General features: G+C 44.8%; 1 protein-coding gene across 5 annotated transcripts in view; it reads right to left on the bottom strand.

Annotated features, from left to right (window-relative positions):
* The window catches only part of DENND6A (DENN domain containing 6A), an 83,454-nt gene extending 73,820 nt beyond the window's left edge, over positions 1 to 9,634 (bottom strand). Inside the window, exon 1 of one of the 5 annotated variants that reach the window (XM_017955362.3) lies at positions 9,169 to 9,634. In XM_017955362.3, the coding sequence (XP_017810851.1) occupies positions 9,169 to 9,405 (237 nt within the window). In that variant the 5' untranslated portion in view covers positions 9,406 to 9,634. The remainder of the gene's footprint in view (positions 1 to 9,168) is intronic. The other 4 variants (XM_009200492.4, XM_009200493.4, XM_003894256.4 and 1 more) reach the window with 4 other exon arrangements.
* Between the last annotated feature and the right edge of the window lie 10,538 nt (positions 9,635 to 20,172).

Genomic DNA, 20,172 nt, shown 5'->3' with positions numbered 1-20,172 from the left:
TTTTTTGGTATTTTTAGTACAGATGGGTTTCACCATGTTGGCCAAGCTAGTCATGAACTCCTGACCTCAGGAGATCCACCTGCCTCGGCCTCCTAAAGAGCTGGGATTACAAGCGTGAGCCACCATGTCCGGCCTAGAACTCTTGTTTATATGGGTTACGTCTATCAACACTCACCATTGTAGAAACTAAAAGTGATCATTTAAAAAAACTGTTATTTTAAAATAATAACCTATACTCATTAACATATTCAATTTTCATGAAAAGTAACTATATTCAGGTTGAGTATTCCTTATCCAAAATGCTTGGTGGGATCAGAAGTGTTTTGGATTTCAGATCTTTTCAGATTCTAGAATATTTGAATTATACTTACTCAGTTGGACATCCCAAATCCAACAACCTGAAATCCAAAATGCTCCAATGAGCATTTCCTTTAAGTATCACATCAGTACTCAGAAAGTTTCAGGTTTTGAATGTTTAGGAAAAAACCACCTATATTCCTAAATAAAACAAAAACTTTACTGAGAAGATGGCATCGTTTACACGTTTGCAAATATCTTTAATGTCTGATTTAATAGAAATAACTCGATTCTCATATCTGCTTCGACGTTCATTCCTTTTTTAAAAAATTTGTTTTTCTTTAATGTTTGCTCTTGGCAGAATCATTCTATGTTCATTCTATTACAATATGTTGTTCTGGTTGAAGAACATGAAGAAAAGCCACACATAGTTTGAAAACATCCTGGCCGGGCGCAGTGGCTCACGCCTGTAATCCCAGCACTTTGGGAGGCCGAGGCGGGTGGATCACGAGGTCAGGAGTTTGAGACCAGCCTGACCAACAAGGTGAAACCCCGTCTCTACTAAAAATACAAAAATTAGCCAGGCGTGGTGGCACGCACCTGTAATCCCAGCTACTCAAGAGGCTGAGGCAGGAGAATTGCTTGAATCCGGGAGGCAGAGTTGCAGTGAGCCGAGACTGGGCCACTGCACTCCAGCCTGAGCAACAGAGCGAGACTCTGTCTCAAAAAGAAAAGAAAAGAAAAAAGAAAAGAAAACATCCTACAAATCTCCTGAAATGGTCTCAGAGATGCCCAGAAGTCCTCAGACCACATTTTGACAACAGCTGGTTTACAAGAAAAACAGAAAAGCATATGTAAAGAGAAAATTCAAAAACATACTCCAAACATGCCTACACATAATGATCATCTGGAACTGATTCTGATTAAGCAGATGGGTGAGCCCCAGAATCCTCATATGTAATAAATGCTCCAGATGATTCTTATAATAAGAAAAACAAAATAACTCAAATAGAATCCCAATGATACAAAACTAGCTTAAATTTACCAAGATATAAATGTTTAGCCTTATTTTCAACAAGCATTAACAGATATTTCCATATCCCAGGTAAAACAGAACATAATCCTTTATTTCAAAGTTACATAATGGTGTAGAATTTTTAGGCACATATACCCTTGGCTCTCAACGAGCTCAAAGTTACTAAAGTTTATATCCTAAAACCCAAGCTTAGAAATATTTCAAAATAAATATTTGATTACATAAGATTATAACTGTTCTCAGGTAAGGCAGTAAACGCTTGTTGCCTTCCAATACCACTCCTCCTTCTCCTTTTATTAATATAGGCATACCTTGTTTTATTGTGCATCATTTTATTGTGCTTTGCAGTTACTAGTTTCTACAAATTACAGGTTTGTGGCAAGCCTACATTAAGCAAGTTTATCAGCATCATTTTTCCAACAATGTGTTCACTTTGTGTCTCTGTGTTACATTTTGGTAATTCTCACAATATTTCAACCTTTTTTGTTACTATTGTATCTGTTACAGTGGTCTGTGATAAGTTATCTTTGATGTTACTATTGTAATTGTTTTGGGGCACCACAAACCATGCCCATATAAGATGGCAAATTTAATCAATAAATACATGTATTCTCACAGTTCCACTGACCAGCCATTACCCCATCTCTCTCCCTCTCCTCAGGCCTCCCTATTCCGTAAGATACAACAATATTGCAATTGGGGCAATGAATAACTCTATAATGGCCTCTAAGTGTTCAAGTAAAAGGATGAGTCACACATCTCTCACTTTAAATCAAAAGCTAGAAATGATTTAAGTTTAATGAGGTAGGCATGTCAAAAGCTGAGATAGGCCAAAAGCTAGGCCTCTTGGACCAAAGAGCCAACTTGTGAATGCAAAGGAAAAGTTCTTTTTTTCTTTCTTTTTTTTATGCAACAGGATCTCACCATGTTGCCCAGTCTGGTTTCGAACTCCTGGGCTCAAGGAATCCTATTGCCTCAGCCTCCCAAAATGATGAGATTACAGGCCTGAGCCACCACACCCAGCCAAAGGAAAAGTTCTTGAAGGAAATTAAAAGTGCTACTCCAGTGAACACATGAATAAGAAAGTGAAACAGCCTTACTGCTGATGTGGAGAAAGTCTGAGTGGTCTGGATAGAAGAGCAAACCAGCTACAACATTCCCTAAGCCAGAAGCCTAATTCAGAACAAGAGCCTAACTCTTTTCAATTCTGTTTTTCAATTCTGTTACGGCTGAGAGAGGTGAGGAAGCTGCAGAAGAAAAGTTGGAAGCTAGCCAAAGTTGGTTCATGAGGTTTAAGGAAAGAAGCTGTCTCCATAACATAAAAGTGCAAGGTGAAGCCGCAAGGACTGATAGAGAGCTGCAGCAAGTCATCCAGAAAATCTAAGAGGAATGATGAAGGTGGCTACACTAAATAACAGATTTTCATTGTAGATGAAACAGTCTTCTATTGGAAGACTATGCCCTCTAAGACTTTCATAGCTAGAGAAAAGTGAGTATCTGGCTTCAAAGTTTCAAAGGACAGGCTGACAGCCAGGTGCAGTGGCTCACGCCTGTAATGCCAGCACTTTAGGAGGTGGAGGCAGGAGGATCCCTTGAAGCCAGGAATTTGAGACCAGTCTGGACAACAAAGCAAGACCCCATCTCTACAAAAAATTTAAAAATTAGTCTGGTGCATAAGCATACGCCTGCAGTATCAGCTATCGGGGAAGCTGAGACAGAAGGATCACCTGCGCCGGGAGTTCGAGGCTTCAGTAAGCCATGATTGCATCACTGCACTCCAGCCTGGGTGACAGAGTAAGACCATCTCAAAAAAAAAAAGAAGAAAGAAAAGAAAAGAAAAGAACATCTGCTTTGTAAAATCATATTTATGAAGAGTTTTTTGTTTTTTGGCGTTTTTTTTTTTTTTGAGACAAAGTCTTGCTCTGTTGCCCAGGCAGGAGTACAATCTCAGTTCACTGCAACCTCTGTCTCCCAGGTTCAAGTGATTCTCCTGCCTCAGTCTCCTGAGTAGCTGGGATTACAGGAATGTGCCACCAAGCTGGCTAATTTTTGTATTTTTTAAGTAGAGACATGTTGGCTACAGTGGTCTTGAAGTCCTGACTTCAAGTGATCCACCCGCCTCAGCCTCCCAAAGTGCTGGTATCACAGGCATGAGCCACCGTACTTGGCTTATGAAGAGTCTAATGATCTCAAAAACTGTTTATGAGAATATTTATGAATAAAAGCAGACTCTCAGTAGACATGTTTAGGAGACTGCCGCCCAGACTATGCTTTGGAAGTGTCCCTCCTATTGCAGGGGTGAGCCTAAGTGACTGCTACTGCTACCGAAACCTTGTCTCCTAACCACAAGTGAACAAAATGGGACACCTGTCCCATGCTGAGCCAATCAGATACTCCAGTATTAAGCTTCAGCCTCATTCCAGAAAAAGAGTTTGGCTAAAATCAGTACCATGGAAACCCAAAGTCAAGCAGAGTAATGGGGGAGCAGAAACTGAGGCCACTGCAGCACAAACCAGCTTCAGCATGGAGAATGGAAAAGACATGCAAAGAGCAAAGACAAAAAAAAAAACACAGCTCCAGAGACAAAGGCAAAAGCCTGGGGCTTTCCAAATCCCACAAGTTCATCCCTGCTTCCCACACACTTGGATTCCAAAAGACTGCCTGGAATCCTTATAATCACTGTACCTTTACTTAACTTTATTTGAGGTTTCTGTTCCTAACAATCAAATTAATCCTTGACAGATACAAAATTATACAAGGAAAAAAGCATTAACAAAAATGCCAAATATTAATAGCAGTTGCCTCTTAGTAGAATTAAGAGTGATATTTTCTAGTGTTTATAATTTCTTGTCTTTTTTTTTTTTTTGAGACAAAGTCTCACTCTACTGCCAGGCAGGAGTGCAGCGGTGCGATCTCATTGCAACCTCCGCCTCCCAGGTTCAAGCGATTCTCCTGCCTCAGCCTCCTAAGTAGCTGGGACTACAGGCATATGCCACTATGCCTAGCTGATTTTTGTATTTTTAGTAGACGGTGTTTCACCATGTTGGCCAGGGTGGTCTCGATCTCTTGACCTCGCGATCTGCCTGCCTTGGCCTCCCAAAGTGCTGGGATTACAGGCGTGAGCCGCCACGCCTGGCCTAATGTTTATAATTTCTTTACTTGCCAAGTTTTCAGCAATGAGTATGTTATTATTCACTCAGGAAAAAAAAAACTTGAATAAATAAGGTAATTCTGTATTCAGATAATTAAGGCTTTACTAAATATTGGTAATTTCAAAGCTAAAAGTGAGGTACAGTATATCAAACCCAGGAGGTTTCAAACCTTGTTCCAGAGGACACTTTGATTCTGTGGTAATGCCTCCACAGCCACTTCAGGTGAAAAGCAGCTCAGCACACCCACTACAGTCAACACCTTGTTCAGTTACTTTCTAGCTCAAAGACCTCCTTAACCTCCTTCACTTAGGACAGGGCCTTAAAAGACATTTTATGCAAGGTGAAACACTCCCCGTTCCATTCAGAGCTTTAGCCAACTGTATCAGAATGGGAACCTGCCCCAAACCAGGCCAGATCATCTTCCTCTGGCTTTGGAAGAGAGTTAAAGATTCACTGTTTTCACTGAAGTGGCTAAAAACGTTAACTTCTCATCTTAAAGATCAGAGAAGGACTGGGCCTGGTGGCTCACCACCTATAATCTCAGTACTTTGGAAGGCAGAGGCAGCAGGATAATTTGAGGCCAGAAGTTTGAGACCAGCCTGGGCAAAATAGCAAGACCTCGTCTCCACAAAAAAATTTAAAAATAGCCGGGTGTAGCGGTGCATGTCTGTAGTCCTAGATACTCAGGAGGATCCCTCGAGTTTAGGAGTTTGAGGCTGTAGTGAGTTATGATCATGCCACTGCACTCCAGTCTGAGCCAGACCATGTCTCTAAGGAAAAAAAAAAAAAAAAAAAAAAAAAGCCAGGCACAGTGGCTCACACCTGTAATCCCAGCACTTTGGGAGGCTGAGGCAGGGCTGTCACCGAAGTCAGGAGTTCAAGACCAGCCTGGCCAACATGGTGAAATCCTGTCTCTACTAAAAAAAAAAAAAAAAAAAAAATACAAAAATTAACTGGGTGTGGTGGCATGCCTGTAGTCCCAGCTACTTTTGGGGCTGAGGCAGGAGAATCACTTGAACCTGAAGGGTGGAGGCTGCAGTGAGTCGGGGCCACGCCACTGCACTCCAGGCTGGGGACAAAGCTAGACTCTGCCTTAAAAAAATCAGGCCGGGCGCTGTGGCTCACGCCTTTGTAATCCCAGCACTTTGGGAGGCCGAGGCGGGCGGATCACAAGGTCAGGAGATCGAGACCATCCTGGCTAACATCGTGAAACCTCATCTCTACTAAAAAATACAAAAACTGGCCGGCGCAGGTGGCGCCTGTAGTCCCAGCTACTCTCGGGAGGCTGAGGCAGGAGAATGGCGGAACCCGAGTGGCGGAGCTGCAGTGAGCTGAGATCCCGCCACTGCACTCCAGCCTGGGCGACAGAGCTGCACTTCGGCCTCAAAAAAAAAAAAAAAAAAAAAAAAAAAAAAAATCAGAGAAGAGGAAGAAGGCAGTTTGCAGAGAGCATGAAATATAAGCAAGATCTGCACACACAAAAAAGAGCAAAACCAAGAGGATTCCCTGATTCTGAACTCTAGCCATTTTCTGAAGCCCCACTATGTTTATGTCTTAAATCGCTGGAAACAGGTATTTAAGTTCTGTGTCCTTACAGTAAGTTCCCCTTTACTGCTTGAGGTAGCTTAAATTAGTTTCTGTTGTAGACAAAGATACACACACAAGCCCCATTTCAACAAGATTAGTCATTAAGGTTCCAGATTAGATATCTATTTACACAGGGAACAAAGTTCCCTACTAAAAAAAGGTATTGATTCTAGTACCTCAATTTCATTTTACAAGTGAGAAAACTGAGGACCCACTTCCCAAAAGTTAGGGGTTCTCTTCACTTAAAAAGGAAATTTCAGGCCGCGCCCAGTGGCTCAAGCCTGTAATCCCAGCACTTTGGGAGGCCGAGACGGGCGGATCACCTGAGGTCAGGAATTCAAGACCAGCCTGGCCAATATGGTGAAACTCTGTCTCTACAAAAATATAAAACTGGCCGGGCACGGTGGCTCAGGCCTGTAATCCCAGCACTTTGGGAGGCTGAGACGGGTGGATCACGAGGTCAGGAGACCAAGACCATCCTGGCTAACACGGTAAAACCCCGTCTCTACTAAAAAATACAAAAAACTAGCCGCGCGAGGTGGCGGGCGCCTGTAGTCCCAGCTACTCGGGAGGCTGAGGCAGGAGAATGGCGTGAACCCGGGAGGCGGAGCTTGCAGTGAGCCAAGATCCGGCCACTGCACTCCAGCCTGGGCGACAGAGCAAGACTTTGTCTCAAAAATAAATAAATAAATAAAATAAATAAAACTTAGCCAGGCATGATGGCAGGTTCCCGTAAACCCAGTTACTCAGGAGGCGGAGGCAAGAGAGTCATTTCAACACGGGACGCGGAGGTTGCAGTAAGCCAAGATTGTGCCATTGCCCTCCAGCCTGGGTGACAGGGTGAGACTCCACCTCAAAAAAAAAAAAAAAAAAAGAAGGAAATTTCTAGAAAATCAATGCTTCTCAAATGAAGCCTTAAATACATCTTACTGTGTCCCAGGAACTGCTCCAAATGCTTTACAAACATTAAATTACCTAATCCTCACAACAATGCCATGATATAGGTATTGTTATCCTGTTATAAAGAAGAATGTGAGACTCAAACAAGCTAAGTAACTTGCCCAAAGTCACCTGGATTCTAACCTAGGCAGCCCAGCTTTACAGTCTGGGTTTTGTTAGGGGTTTTTTGGGGGACAGTGTCTCGATCTGTCACCCAGGCTTGAGTGCAGTGGCACGAATATGGCTCACTGCAGCCTCGACCTTCCTTTATTAGAGAATCTTCCCCACCCTCATCCTACACCTTCTAAAACCAGTGATTCTTAATGTGGGGACAATGGAACAGAAGGTCCATGGATAAACCCAGACAGTCCATGGAACCACATACATGATTTCGTTTACTCAGCCTTTTCCTAGTGGAAAGTTCACAATGTTTGTATTTTTAAAAGATCCAGGAAGCAAAAGGTTAAGAACTCCTGACCTAAAAAACTCTATACAGTGGCATACATTATGGAAAATGAAATTCAAAATAAGTCCTTTAATAATTCACATTTTTGCAGCACTGTTTTCTGTCTATCTGGTCAAAAATATTCATAAAGAATGTCCCAAATAATAAGAATCCAAAAGGATCTCCTTTAGCTATTTAAAAACACAACTACAACAACCCATTCTTAAGCTTTCTGGTTAAATTGTATCTTGCTGTACATATAACTTCAGGTTAACATGGCAAGGTGAATAATAAATGGCTTATAAATCTTTTATTCAAAATCTTTGGGAACTGTTTTTCTTACTTTAATAGGATAAAAGAATTGCTCACATATTCACCCATTCTATCAAAAGTATTTACAGAATGCCACTAGGTGCCAGGGACTGCATTTGGCCTTATCAGCTACTATGATTAATTCTTGGTTCTCTAAATTGTTGCCTCAATCTACAAATATAGGTTAGAGCACACCCTATTTGTATGCTCCGCAACTAACATAATGCTTGGTTCTTAGTGGAAACTTAATGTTGAACTGTGTTATACTAAAACACCCAGAAGGCAGGCCGAATACGAAAGCAGTGGCTTCGCATTAAGAAAAACCACCCCTAGCCAGTTTTCTTAGTCAACCAGGCCACTACAGTCAGAATGAGATAGAAATCTGTCACCAATACCAAAAACAAAAACATCTAAACAAACGCCCTTCTGATAACGATTTTCTTGGACACATGAAAACAAGCAATTCCTTAGAAAAGTTGACTGATTCACAAGCAAATGATTTTCCCTATATTCATCTTGACATTAGTTTCACACCAACTGTTCCAGAGGCAACATTTAAAAAAATAACAGAAATGAAGCCCGGCACGATGGCTCACGCCTGTAATCCCAGCACTTTGGGAGGTCGAGGGGGGCAGACCAACTGAGTCAGGAGTTCGAGACCAGCCTGACCAAAATGGAGAAACCCCGTCTCTACCAAAAATACAAAATTAGCTGGGTGTGGTGGCGCATGCCTCTAATCCCAGCTACTCGGGAGGCTGAGGCGGGAGAATCGCCTAACCCGGGATTCAGAGGTTGTGGTGAGCCGAGATCGCGCCATTGCACTCCAGCCTGGGCAACAACAGCAAAACCCCGTCTCAAAAAACCAACCAACCAACCAACCAGAAATGAGGCACAAAAGGAGGAACGGGAGAAAACGTATGCTGAGATAAGTATTTCGGCTCAGGCTGAGGGAAAAGCTCTATGAATTACTACAAATGACCAAAACAACCAAAAATTGGTTGTGCAAGTTCCGCTATTAGAGTTCATCATTAGTTATGGAGCATTGTTCTTGAAAAAGTACCAAACATCCTGCCTGCAGGCTTCCTCGGGTGGGTGCTACTAACCCTTTTAGTTAGTTCTGTGGCTCTCGGTTTAAAAGAAAGAAAGAAAGAATAGGATGAACATCAACAAGTATTTAGGAAGTGCCTAAGAGAGAACTTTTCACCCCTAGCCGCAGCCCAAGATCCTCCCACGGGAAGTGCCGTAGGACTGCAGCCCGAAAGACCGCCGGAGGGGAGACTGGCCACGCCCGGATGCGCGGCGGATGGGGTCCAGGCCGGCCAGCCCGCGGGCGCTTGGCTTTGCTGCAGCCGCCCAGGCGCAGGGGCGGAGCGCGGAGACAGGGCGGGGCCGGGCCTCACCTCCACGGCCTGGCCCAGCTCCAGGTCGAAGCCCACCACACACACGCAGTGCAGCCAGGCGGAGAAGCCGTCCCAGCGCAGCAGGCCCCGGCCACGGCCATCGTCCTCTTCATCGTCCTCTGGCGCGCCTCCCGCCGCCAGAAGGGCCGGCGCCTCGCGCCCTACGGCCCCTGCCACTGCCTCGTCCAACGGCCTTCGAGAGCCGGGCCCCAAGCCCGCAGGGCCCCTCAAAGCCATCCGCCGCCCCCTGGCCGTTCGCGCCGCCTCCACCGCGGACCGCGCCGCAGAGCGCGCTTGCCTCCGCGCAGGCGCAGGCGCAGACGCCGCTGCCGCAGCCGCTGGGGACACACTCAGTCCAGGCGGGGCTGCGACTCACGTGACCCTGGGAGCGCGGCTCTGCGCAGATCCTCCCGGGCCGGACCGGACGTGGGGACGTCACGCCGCCGCTTGTCTCGGATTGTGAAGCCGGCCCTGACCTTGTCTGAAACGCCTTTGGGACTGAAGCAGTTGTTTATGAATCTTTGTCAACCTCGTTCGCAGTCAACGACCAGGGAATAAATTATTCGTGGAATGGCACTGTTCATAATTATTATAAGGTATTAAATTATGAAAGCGTAGGCTGGGCGCGGTGGCTCACGCGCCCACTTTGGGAGGCCGATGCAGGCGGATCATCAGATCAGGAGTTCAAGACCAGCCTGACCAACATGGTGAAACCCCGTCTCTACTAAAAATGCAAAAAAATTAGCCAGGCTTGGTAGCGCGTTCCTGAAATCCCAGCTACTCAGGAGGCTGAGGCAGGAGAATCGCTTGAACCCGGGAGGCAGAGGTTGCGGTGAGCCAAGATTGCGCCATTGTATTCCAGCCAGGGCGACAGAGCGAGATTCCATCTCAAAAATAAAAAGTATGAAAGCGTAATGGTAACGGTGGCTAACATTGAATGCTTACTTTGTGCCAGTTGATATGCCAAGTACAAATGGGAATATTTACAAATATTACCTTATTGAATCTTCACATAATCGCAAATAAGTAGACAGTATTTATTTATTTTTACAGATAAGGAAATGGAGATTCTGGAGGTTACATGACTAGCCCAACAAGTATGACAACCCCGATACCTTCTTGCGATTCACTCATTCAGTTTGCTGACTCAGAGATCTGTGCATTCACTGACCTGTTTCTTCTGCAGCAACGCCTCCCTACCCCGCCACCTCCACCTTTCTTGGTTTGGCTGTGACTCACTCAACACACATCCCCAGACCTTTCTGGAACTCCAGGTTGGGCAGATTGGCCTCCACAGCAACCTGTGGATCTCTGAGCACTGGGGCAAGGGCCTGGTCTCAAGCAGCTTCATATTCAGAGATCAGTTTTTACTGATTATTGGAAGAGCCAGGATACTAACTAGTATTTATTCAGCACCTACTATGTTAAGTATAAATAGCATAGTAAAAGTAGGAAGCACACAGTAATACCTCAACAGAAAAATGAGTAAACCAGTGAGGTGTCACACCTATAGTCCCAGCTTCTTGGGAAGCTGAGGCCAGCTAAGGCCAAGGGGGATATCTTGAGCAGGAGTTCCAGGCTGCAGTGCGCTATGATCATGCCTGCAAACAGCCATTGCACTCCAGCCTGGGCAACATAGCGTGACTGCGTCTCTAAAAAACAACGCAAAACAAAAAACACTGCAGAACTTAAGCATTTTGCTGCACTGCCCAGTCAAATCCATTCCACTTGACAAATACTGCCCTCTTAACATTCTTAGAATTTATTTTTTGGAGCAAGTGTTAGTGTCCCTGTTTTCAAGGAGGTGGTCCAGGTATGCACACACATCAGTAGTGATGTTTGCTGGAGACTTCCTTTAGACAAAAATGAACTTAGGGACAGCACTTAAGTTAGAGGTCACATCTTTGACCAAGGTAGCCTGCCATCCTACTCCAGAGAACGCTGTGGTTAAAAGAGGAAAAACTGTATTCTGCGATCAAGTAAGGCTCTAAACCCAGTATTAGGAAAGAACAGTAGCCTTTTGTATTAGAAAGAACACTGGCCTGGAAGTCAAAAGTTCTGGATTCTAGTGCCAGCTCCACCCACGATCATGGTAGGGCAGGCTGCTCCAAAACCCAGTTTCTGCTCAATGGGAATGATGATTACTAACTCACCTCACTGACTGTTGGAAAAAGTTAAGCTATCCTAATGTACCCATTTTACCAGATGCTACTTAATTATTAATGATCGCAAAACACCAGTTGTGGCCAAGCACAGTGGGTCACACCTATAATCCCAGCACGTTGGGAGGCTGAGGCAGTAGAATAGCTTGAGTCCAGGAGTTTGAGACCAGCCTGGGCAACATAGGGAGGCCCTGTCTCTTAAAAAAATTAAAAATTAGCCGGGCATGGTGGCACACACCTCTAGTTCCAGCTACTTGAGAGGCTGAGGTGGGAGGATCACTGGAACCCAGAAGGTGAAGGCTGCAATGAGCCATTACTGTGCCACTCTACTCCATCCTGGGCAACACACCAAGACCCTGTGTCAAAAACCAAAACCAAAAAAGAACACTAGTTGTTCCACAGGGCTGGTTCTTTCGTGCATAGACACAAACTACGATTCTGTGAAATGTCGCTTTATAATATTGGGTTAAGGATAATCTTGTCAAAATACACTACCCTGAAAACAACATATTAGGAGGGCCAGAAGTTTCCAGAGAACGAAAGCACACCAAAGCTCTAGAGAATTTTAAAAGTAAAAAACTTGTTTGGAGAGAAAAAAAAAAAAAAAACACTACTTAAATCTTTATGCACAAAAACAGAATAACCACCAGGGAAAACAAAGCACCTTTGGCTTTATTTCCCTCTACCTTCATAACTTTGACATTCTGCCTTACAGTCTATTTTCACACAGTTTCTGTTGTTACTAGGAGCTGAGGAACAAGATACTGACACCTTCTTATGGTTCATCAAAAGAACCTTTGACTCTGAAAGGATCTTGGATAGGATCATCTCTCCAAACTTCCTATTCATGGATCTTCTGACATTCAGTTAGCCAGCCTCTTTTCTAACACTCTCTATTAAAGTTAAGTCACTAGCCTGTAATCCCAGCATTTTGGGAGGCCAAGGCTGGTGGATCACCTGAGGTCAGGAGTTCCAGACCAGCCTGGCCAACATGGTGAAATCCTGTCTTTAGTAAAAATACAAAAATTAGCCTGTTGTGGTGGTGCACACCTGTAATCCCAGCTACTTGGGAGGCTGAGGTGGGAGGAACCCTTGATTTGGGGAGGCAGAGGTGACCGTGAGCTGAGATCACACCACTGCACTCCAGCCTGTGTGACAGAGGGAGACTCCGTCTCAATAAATAAATAAGTAGCCGGGCGCAGTGGCTCATGCCTGTAATCCCAGCATTTTGGGAGGCCAAGGCAGGTGGATCATGAGGTCAGGAGATTGAGACCATGGTGAAACCCTGTCTCTACTAAAAATACAAAAAAAATTAGCCAGGCGCGGTGGCGGGCACCTGTAGTCCCAGCTACTTGGGAGGCTGAGGCAAGAGAACGGCTTGAACCCGGGAGGGGGAGCTTGCAGTGAGCCGAGATGGCACCACTGCACTCCAGCCTGGGTGGCAGAGTGAGATTCCGTCTCAAGATAAGATAAGATAAAATAAAATAAAATGAAATAAAAAAATATACCTGGCGCAGTTGCTCACGCCTGTAATCCCAGCACTTCGGGAGGCCGAGGTGGGCAGATCATTTAAGGTCAGGAGCTTGAGACCAGCCTGGCCATCGTGGTGAGACCCTGTCTCTACTAAAAATACAAAAAATTAGCCAGGCTTGTTGGCGTGCTCCTGTAATCCTAGCTACTTGGGAGGCTAAAGTGGGAGAATCGCTTGAACCCGGGAGGTGGAGGTTGCAGTGAGCCAAGATAGCGCTACTGCACTTCAGCCTGGGTGACAAGAGCAAGACTCCATCTCAAAAATAATAAATAAAAAGTTAACTACTTTCAGAGCTGCTATTTTTTGGGTGTTCGTAAGGGCTAGAAAGTTCTTCCCTTTACGGAGACAAAATCAGCCACTTTGTAATACATACCCATTGGTCTAAGTTGTGCTTGCTGAGATTACATAGAAGAGTCCCACTCTTCTACATGATAACCCTGTGAACATTTGAAAATAGTTATCCCACACCCACATGCCTTCCAGTTTTCAGGGTAACTACCCCAATCCTCCAACTGTTCCTCAAAAGATGTAGTTTCTAGGCCATTCATCATCCTGTTGCCCAATTTGGGCATACTCCAACTTGTCAACATCACTCTTATAGCGTGGGAGGAAACACCATTCTCCAGGTGTGATCTTACCATTGCAGAATGTACTCTAGGACTATTACTTTTCTTGTCCCAGCCACCAGGCTTCTTTTAACGCCAGTTCATATCGCATTTACTTGTTTTGGCAGCCAGGTCACATCACTGGCTCAGGTTGCATTTACTGTCAACTAAAGCCCTGGATCTCTTTTCATGTGAGGAGCACTTAAGTCAGGGTAGACCGCATTAGCCAAGAGCATGACTAGATTCATGGCTCTGCTGCTCTTCTAATGTTACCAAGAACACTGAACACAGGATTAAAAACATTCCAGACTTCTCTACTCACCCTTAACCAAACTTCAGGCATTTCAGTAGTTTTAACAGAAGAAAGAAAAAATAAAAGGTTGAGCATTAGACAATGGTGTGAATTGTGAAATGCAGTGTCAGGTCTCTGGGTTTAGTTTTACCAAAAGGACCCACAGGGGGTCCAGATGTCCTAGATATTTACCCAGATGGGCAGCCAGGGGACTTCCCTCTTGCACTTAAGGTAAATGCTGCCAGGGCTGCTGGGACATAACTATACTTGCGGTGGTGAAAAAACTACATGGAGATATACACAGAGGCCCCATACCAGTGTGTTATCAATAGAGAACTGAGTTTACTGCTGTACTTCTCTGGAAGACAAAAATGCTCAAATACAGATTTTGAAGGGAGGATCCAGCCAAAGAAGACTATAAAATGCACGATCAGGGCCAGATGCCGTGGCTCATGCCTGTAATCCCAGTACTTTGGGAGGCCAAGGCAGGCGGATCACTTGAGGTCAGGAGTTCGAGACCAGCCTGGCCAACATGGTGAAACCCTATCTCTACTAAAAATATAAAAATTAGCTGGGCATAGTGGCATCCTCCTATAATCCCAGCTGCTCAGGAGGCTGAGGCAGGAGAATCACTTGAACCTGGAAGGCAGAGGTTGCAGTAAGCCAAGATTTCACCACTACACTCCAGCCGGGGCAACAGAGCAAGACTCCATCTAAATAAAATAAAATAAAAAATAAAATGCACCAACAGGTTTTCCCAAACAGTGTTTGTGACAGCTTTAAAAAATGGTGGTCGGGTGTGGTGGTGGCTCAGACCTCTAATCCCAGCACTTTGGGAGGCCAAGGCAAGAGGATTCATGACAACACACACCTGTAGTCCTAGCTACGTAGGAGGCTGAGGCTGGAGGATCACATGAGCCCAGGAGGTCAAGGCAGCAGTGAGCTGTGATTGTACCACTGCACAGCCTGGGCAACAGAGTGAGATTCTGTCCCCCCAGCCCTTCAAAATAATAATAATAATAATAAATAAAAACAGGAAAGAAAAGAAAAAATAATGAAGAGCCTTTTTTGTTTATTTTTGTTTTTACATTCTTAATATTTATACAGTGCCTGACATGTGGCAGGCACTCAGTAAATATTTAATTAATTAATTAATGCACTTTATTTTATATTTTTTGAGTCGGAGTCTCCCTCCGTCGCCCAGGCTGGAGTGCAGTAGCGCGATCTCGGCTCACTGCAAGCTCTGCCTCCCAGGTTCACGTTATTCTCCTGCCTCAGCCTCCTGAGTAGCTGGGACTACAGGCACCCACCACCATGCCTGGCTAATTTTTTGTATTTTTAGTAGAGATGGGGTTTCACCAGGTTATCCAGGATGGTCTCAATCTCCTGACCTCGTGATCTGCCCGCTTCAGCCTCCCAAAGTGCTGGGATTACAGGCGTGAGCCACCGTGCCCAGCCATGAATGCATTTTAAAAAAGCATCTTGACTTTGCCTCCATCTCTACAGAAAAATTTAAAACATTAGTTGGGCACGGTAGCCAACACCCATAGCCCCAGCTATTTGGGAAGCTGAAGCAGGAGGATCTCTTGAGCCCTGGAGTTCAAGGCTGCAGTGAGCTATGATCACACTACTGTACTACAGCCTGGGCAACAGAGCAGATCCTGTCTCTATTTTAAAAATACATAAAATAAAAATAAAGGTTACTTTTCCAACTGTCTGATGCAGTTAGCACTAGGAAGTTGGTTTAATAGGCTCAATGTAAGCCAAAATGCAAAACAGAGAATATAATCAAATTCATACTCTTCAATCACAGAGATGTGAGGCCTTCACTCGTAAGTTATTTTGTCTAGGTTTACACATAATTCTGGCTGGTTCAAGTGCAATGGTGTTTACAACTGATTGAAACTAATTGAACACAACCAAGTAGAGATTTCTTCTTCTTCTTTTTTTTTTTTTTTTTTTTGAGACCAAGTCTTGCTCCGTCACCCAGGCTGGAATGCAGTGGTGCAACCAATTAGAGATTTCCTTGTTCCTTTTCTACTCCCACTGCTTTGACTAGCCTTAAAAATAATAATAAATTTACAGACAATTTTAATAGATTTACTTGTCTGGTTTCCCAGACTAAGAAGCAAATACGAAGCGCAAAGAGGTTGCTTGAGGCAGAGCATGACAAGAGCAGAAAACAAAACACCATAGGTTAATAGAATAGGAGGGAAAAAAAAGGAAAAAAAAAATGAGTCAGAAAACAAAACTTTAGATGATACACAGTAAATTAATAGTCTTTCCTTATGAGGCATAGAAGTGCCAGGAAACAGGCCAGGTGCGGTGGCTCACACCTGTAATCCCAGCACTTTAGGAGGCTGAGGCAGACAGATCACCTGAGGTTGGGAGTTCAAGACCAGCCTAACCAACATGGAGGAACCCCGTCTCTACTAAAAATACAAAATTAGCCGGCCGTGCTGGCACATGCCTGTAATCCCAGATACTCAGGGGGCTGAGGCAGGAAAATCGCTTGAACCTGGGGGGCGGAGGTTGCAGGGAGCTGAGATCACTCCAGCCTGGGCAACAAGAACGAAACTCCGTCTCAAAAAAAAAAAAAAGAAGTGCCAGGAAATACAAGTACTGGTGAATCAAATGGGCAATTTTGCTTTTTGTTTTACACACTACTATATTTTGCAAATTATTTAGGAAGGACATATATTGCTTTTGTAAGTAAAATATTAAGATAATTTATATAGAGTTAGTTATAGTAGTAAAAAATTAGAAGCCACCTAAATGTCCAACAATAGAGAACTGAACTGAAAAAATCATATATCACAGGCTGGGCACAGTGGCTCATGCCTGTAATCTCAGCCTTTTGGGAGGCTAAGGTGGGCACATTGCTTGAGCCCAGGAGTTCAAGACCAACCTGTTAACATTTCTCTACAAAAATTCAAAAAATTTAGCCTGGTATAGTGGTGTGCGCCTGTAGTTCCAGCTACTCAGGAGGCTGAGACTGGAAGATCGCTTGAGCTTAGGAGGTCAAGGCTGCAGTGACCCGTGATCATGCCACCGCACATCATCCTGGGCAACAGAATGAGACCAGTTTTCAAAAATAATAGGGCCAGACGTGGTGGCTCACACCTGTAATCCCAGCACTTTGGGAGGCCGAGGCGAGTGGATCACCTGAGATCAGGAGTTCAGACCAGCCTGACCAACATAGAGAAACCCCGTCTCTACTAAAAATACAAAAGAATTAGCCGGGCATGGTGGCGCATGCCTGTAACCCCAGCTACTCGGGAGGCTGAGGCAGGAGAATCACTTGAACCTGGGAGGCAGAGGTTGTAGTAAGCCAAGATCGCGCCGTTGCACTCCAGCCTTGGCAACAAGAACAAAACTCGGTCTCAAAAAATAAATAAATAAAATAATAATAATAATAACAATAATATAGGCCGGGCACAGTGGCTCACGCCTGTAATCCCAGCACTTTGGGAGGCCGAGGCGTGTGGATCATCTGAGGTCAGGAGTTCGAGATCAGCCTGACCAACATGGAGAAACCCCATCTCTACTAAAAGTACAAAATTAGCTGGGCGTGGTGGCTCATGCCTGTAATCCCAGCTACTTGGGAGGCTGAGGCAGGAGAATCGCTTGAACCTGGGAGGTGGAGGTTGCAGTAAGCCGAGATCATGCCATTGCACTCAAGCCTGGGCAACAAGAAGGAAACTCTGTCTCAATAATAATAAGAATACATTAATTCCTTTGAACTGGAGCTGCAAGGTAAAAGAAAAAGTAAAAGTATAAAAATATTTTTAAAATTCGTAAGTTTCAAATTATGTACCATTCTGAGTTGCATAATGAAATCCCAGAGTGGTCCATCTTGCCCTATAATGTAGAATCAGCAGGAACCCTGAGCTTGTTTTCCTGCAACTAGACAGTCCCATCTGGGGGTGATGGAAGACAGTGACGGATATCAGGCATTAGATTCTCCTAAGGAGCAGGCAGCCTAGATCCCTTGCATGAGCAGTTCACGATAGGGTTTGCATTCCTATGAGAATCTAATGCCGCTGCTAATCTGACAGGAGGAGGAGCTCATGCGGTAATGCCAGTGATGGGGAGCGGCTGTAAATACAGATGAAGTTCACCCACTGGCCCGCCACTCACCTCCTGCTGTGTGGCCTAGTTCCTAAGAGGCCATGGAATCAGATACCAGTCCCTTGCCCAGGGGATTGGGGACCCCTGGTATATGCAACTCTACTGTTAGTCACTTAGTAGTTGTCTGCGTTACCAGATTGACTATTAACAGTATTGCAGTGCTTGTGTTCAAGTGACCCTTATTTTACTTGAAAATAAATGGCCTCAAAGTGCAACAGCAGTGATGCTGGCAATTAGGATATACCAAAGAGAAGCCATAAAGTGCTTCTTTTAAGTGAAAAGGTAAAAGTTCTTTTTTTTTTTTTTGAGACAGGGTCTTGCAAGGCTGGAGTACAGTGGTGCTGTCATGGCTCACTGCAGCCTCCCAAGTTCAAGCGATCCTCCCAGCTCAGCCTACCAAGTATCTGGGACTGCAAGCATAGGCCACCACACCCAGTTAATCCTTGTATTTTTTTTGTAGAGACGAGGTCTCCCCATGTTGCCCCAACTGGTCTCGAACTCCTGGCCTCAAGTAATCTTCCTGCCTTGGCCTCCCAAAGTGGTGAGATTATAGGCGTGAGCCACGGTGCCTGGCCAAAAGTTCTTGACTTAATAAGCAAAGAAAAAACTCATATGCTGAGGTTGCTAAGATCTACAATAAGAGCAAATCTATCTGTGAAACTGTGAACAGTATTGTTATACTTGTTATATTCGTTATCAGTTATTAACCTATTACTGTGCCTAATTTATAAGCTAAACTTTATCATTATTATGTATTATATATAGGGAAAAACTTAGTGTATATATGGTTTGGTACTATCTGCAGCTTTAAGCATCTACTGAGGGGGTCTTGGAAATATTCCCTATGGAAAAGGGGAAACTACTGTATCTATTTTATGCCTACGTGACCATTGTATTTTGGAAGCACGTAATTATCTGATTCAGAAGTTCGTAGCTGGAGAGGAATTTTGTCTTAGTTTGACTCTGCCTCGAGTGTCACTCATATCTGATTTAGATGGTATTTAGGTAAGGGTTTCAACTTTAGGTAGAGTTGATGGTGGAACAAGATAAGACTTTTCGAGTTATTGGGATGAAATGGATGTTTTTTTGGAGACGGAGTCTCGCTCTGTAGCCCAGGTCTCGCTCTGTAGCCCAGGCTGGAGTGCAGTGGTGTGATCTCTGCTCAAGGCAACCTCTGCCTCCTGGGTTCAAGCGATTCTCCTGCCTCAGCCTCCTAAGTAGCTAGGATTACAGGTGCGCACCACCTAGCCTGGCTAGTTTTTTGTATTTTTAGTAGAGGCAGGGTTTCCTTTTTTTTTTTTTTTTTTTGAGACGGAATCTCCCTCTGTCGCCCAGGCTGGAGTGCAGTGGCTGGATCTCAGCTCACTGCAAGCTCCGCCTCCCGGGTCTACACCATTCTCCTGCCTCAGCCTCCTGAGTAGTTGGGACTACAGGCGCCCGCCACCTCGCCCGGCTAGTTTTTTGTATTTTTTTAGTAGAGACGGGGTTTCACCGTGTTAGCCAGGCTGGTCTCGATCTTCTGACCTCGTGATCCGCCCGTCTCGGCCTCCCAAAGTGCTGGGATTACAGGCTTGAGCCACCGCGCCCGGCCTGAGGCGGGGTTTCACTGCATTAGCCAGGATAGTCTCGATCTCCTGACCTTCGTGATCCACCCGCTTCAGCCTCCCAAAGTGCTGGGATTACAGGTGTGAGCCACCGTGCCCAGCCTGGCATACCTGGTTATATTCTTTAAGAAGCAAGCAGAAAAAAAATAAATAAAGCAAGTACTTGTTGCCCTTTTGGAGTTTTCTGTTTTTTGTTTTTGTTTTTGTTTTTGTTTTTTTTGAGACAAGGTCTAACTTGTTGCTCAGACTGGAGTACAGTGGTGCTATCTCAGCTCACTGCTATCTCTGCCCTGCGGGTTCAATTGATCTACCTCAGCCTCCCGATTAGCTGGGACTCTGGATATGCAACATGACACCCAGCTAATTTTTGTATTTTTGTAGAGATGGGGTTTTACCGTGTTGCCCATGTTGGTCTTGAACCCCTGGGCTCAACAGGTCTGCCCGCCTTGGGCTGCCAAAGTGCTGGAAATAGAAGCGTGAGCCACCTCACCCATCCTTGTTGCCCTTTTACTCCTTTGCTTCCTCCTACTGCATCCTGGACATGAAGGCCAAAATTTCAGCAGCCATTTTGGGACTGTAAAAAAAATATCAAGAGAGTCACATCCATAAGGTGCCAAACCAATGCCAGCAACAGTCTGCCTCTGAACCTCTCCTTACATGAGAAAAACTAACCTATCTG

This window comes from Papio anubis, chromosome 2 (genome assembly GCF_008728515.1).
Source record: "Papio anubis isolate 15944 chromosome 2, Panubis1.0, whole genome shotgun sequence".
NCBI classification, from domain to species: domain Eukaryota; kingdom Metazoa; phylum Chordata; class Mammalia; order Primates; family Cercopithecidae; genus Papio; species Papio anubis.
The sequence above is the reverse complement of the archived record's forward strand: the minus strand, read 5'-3'. Positions and strand labels throughout refer to the sequence as shown.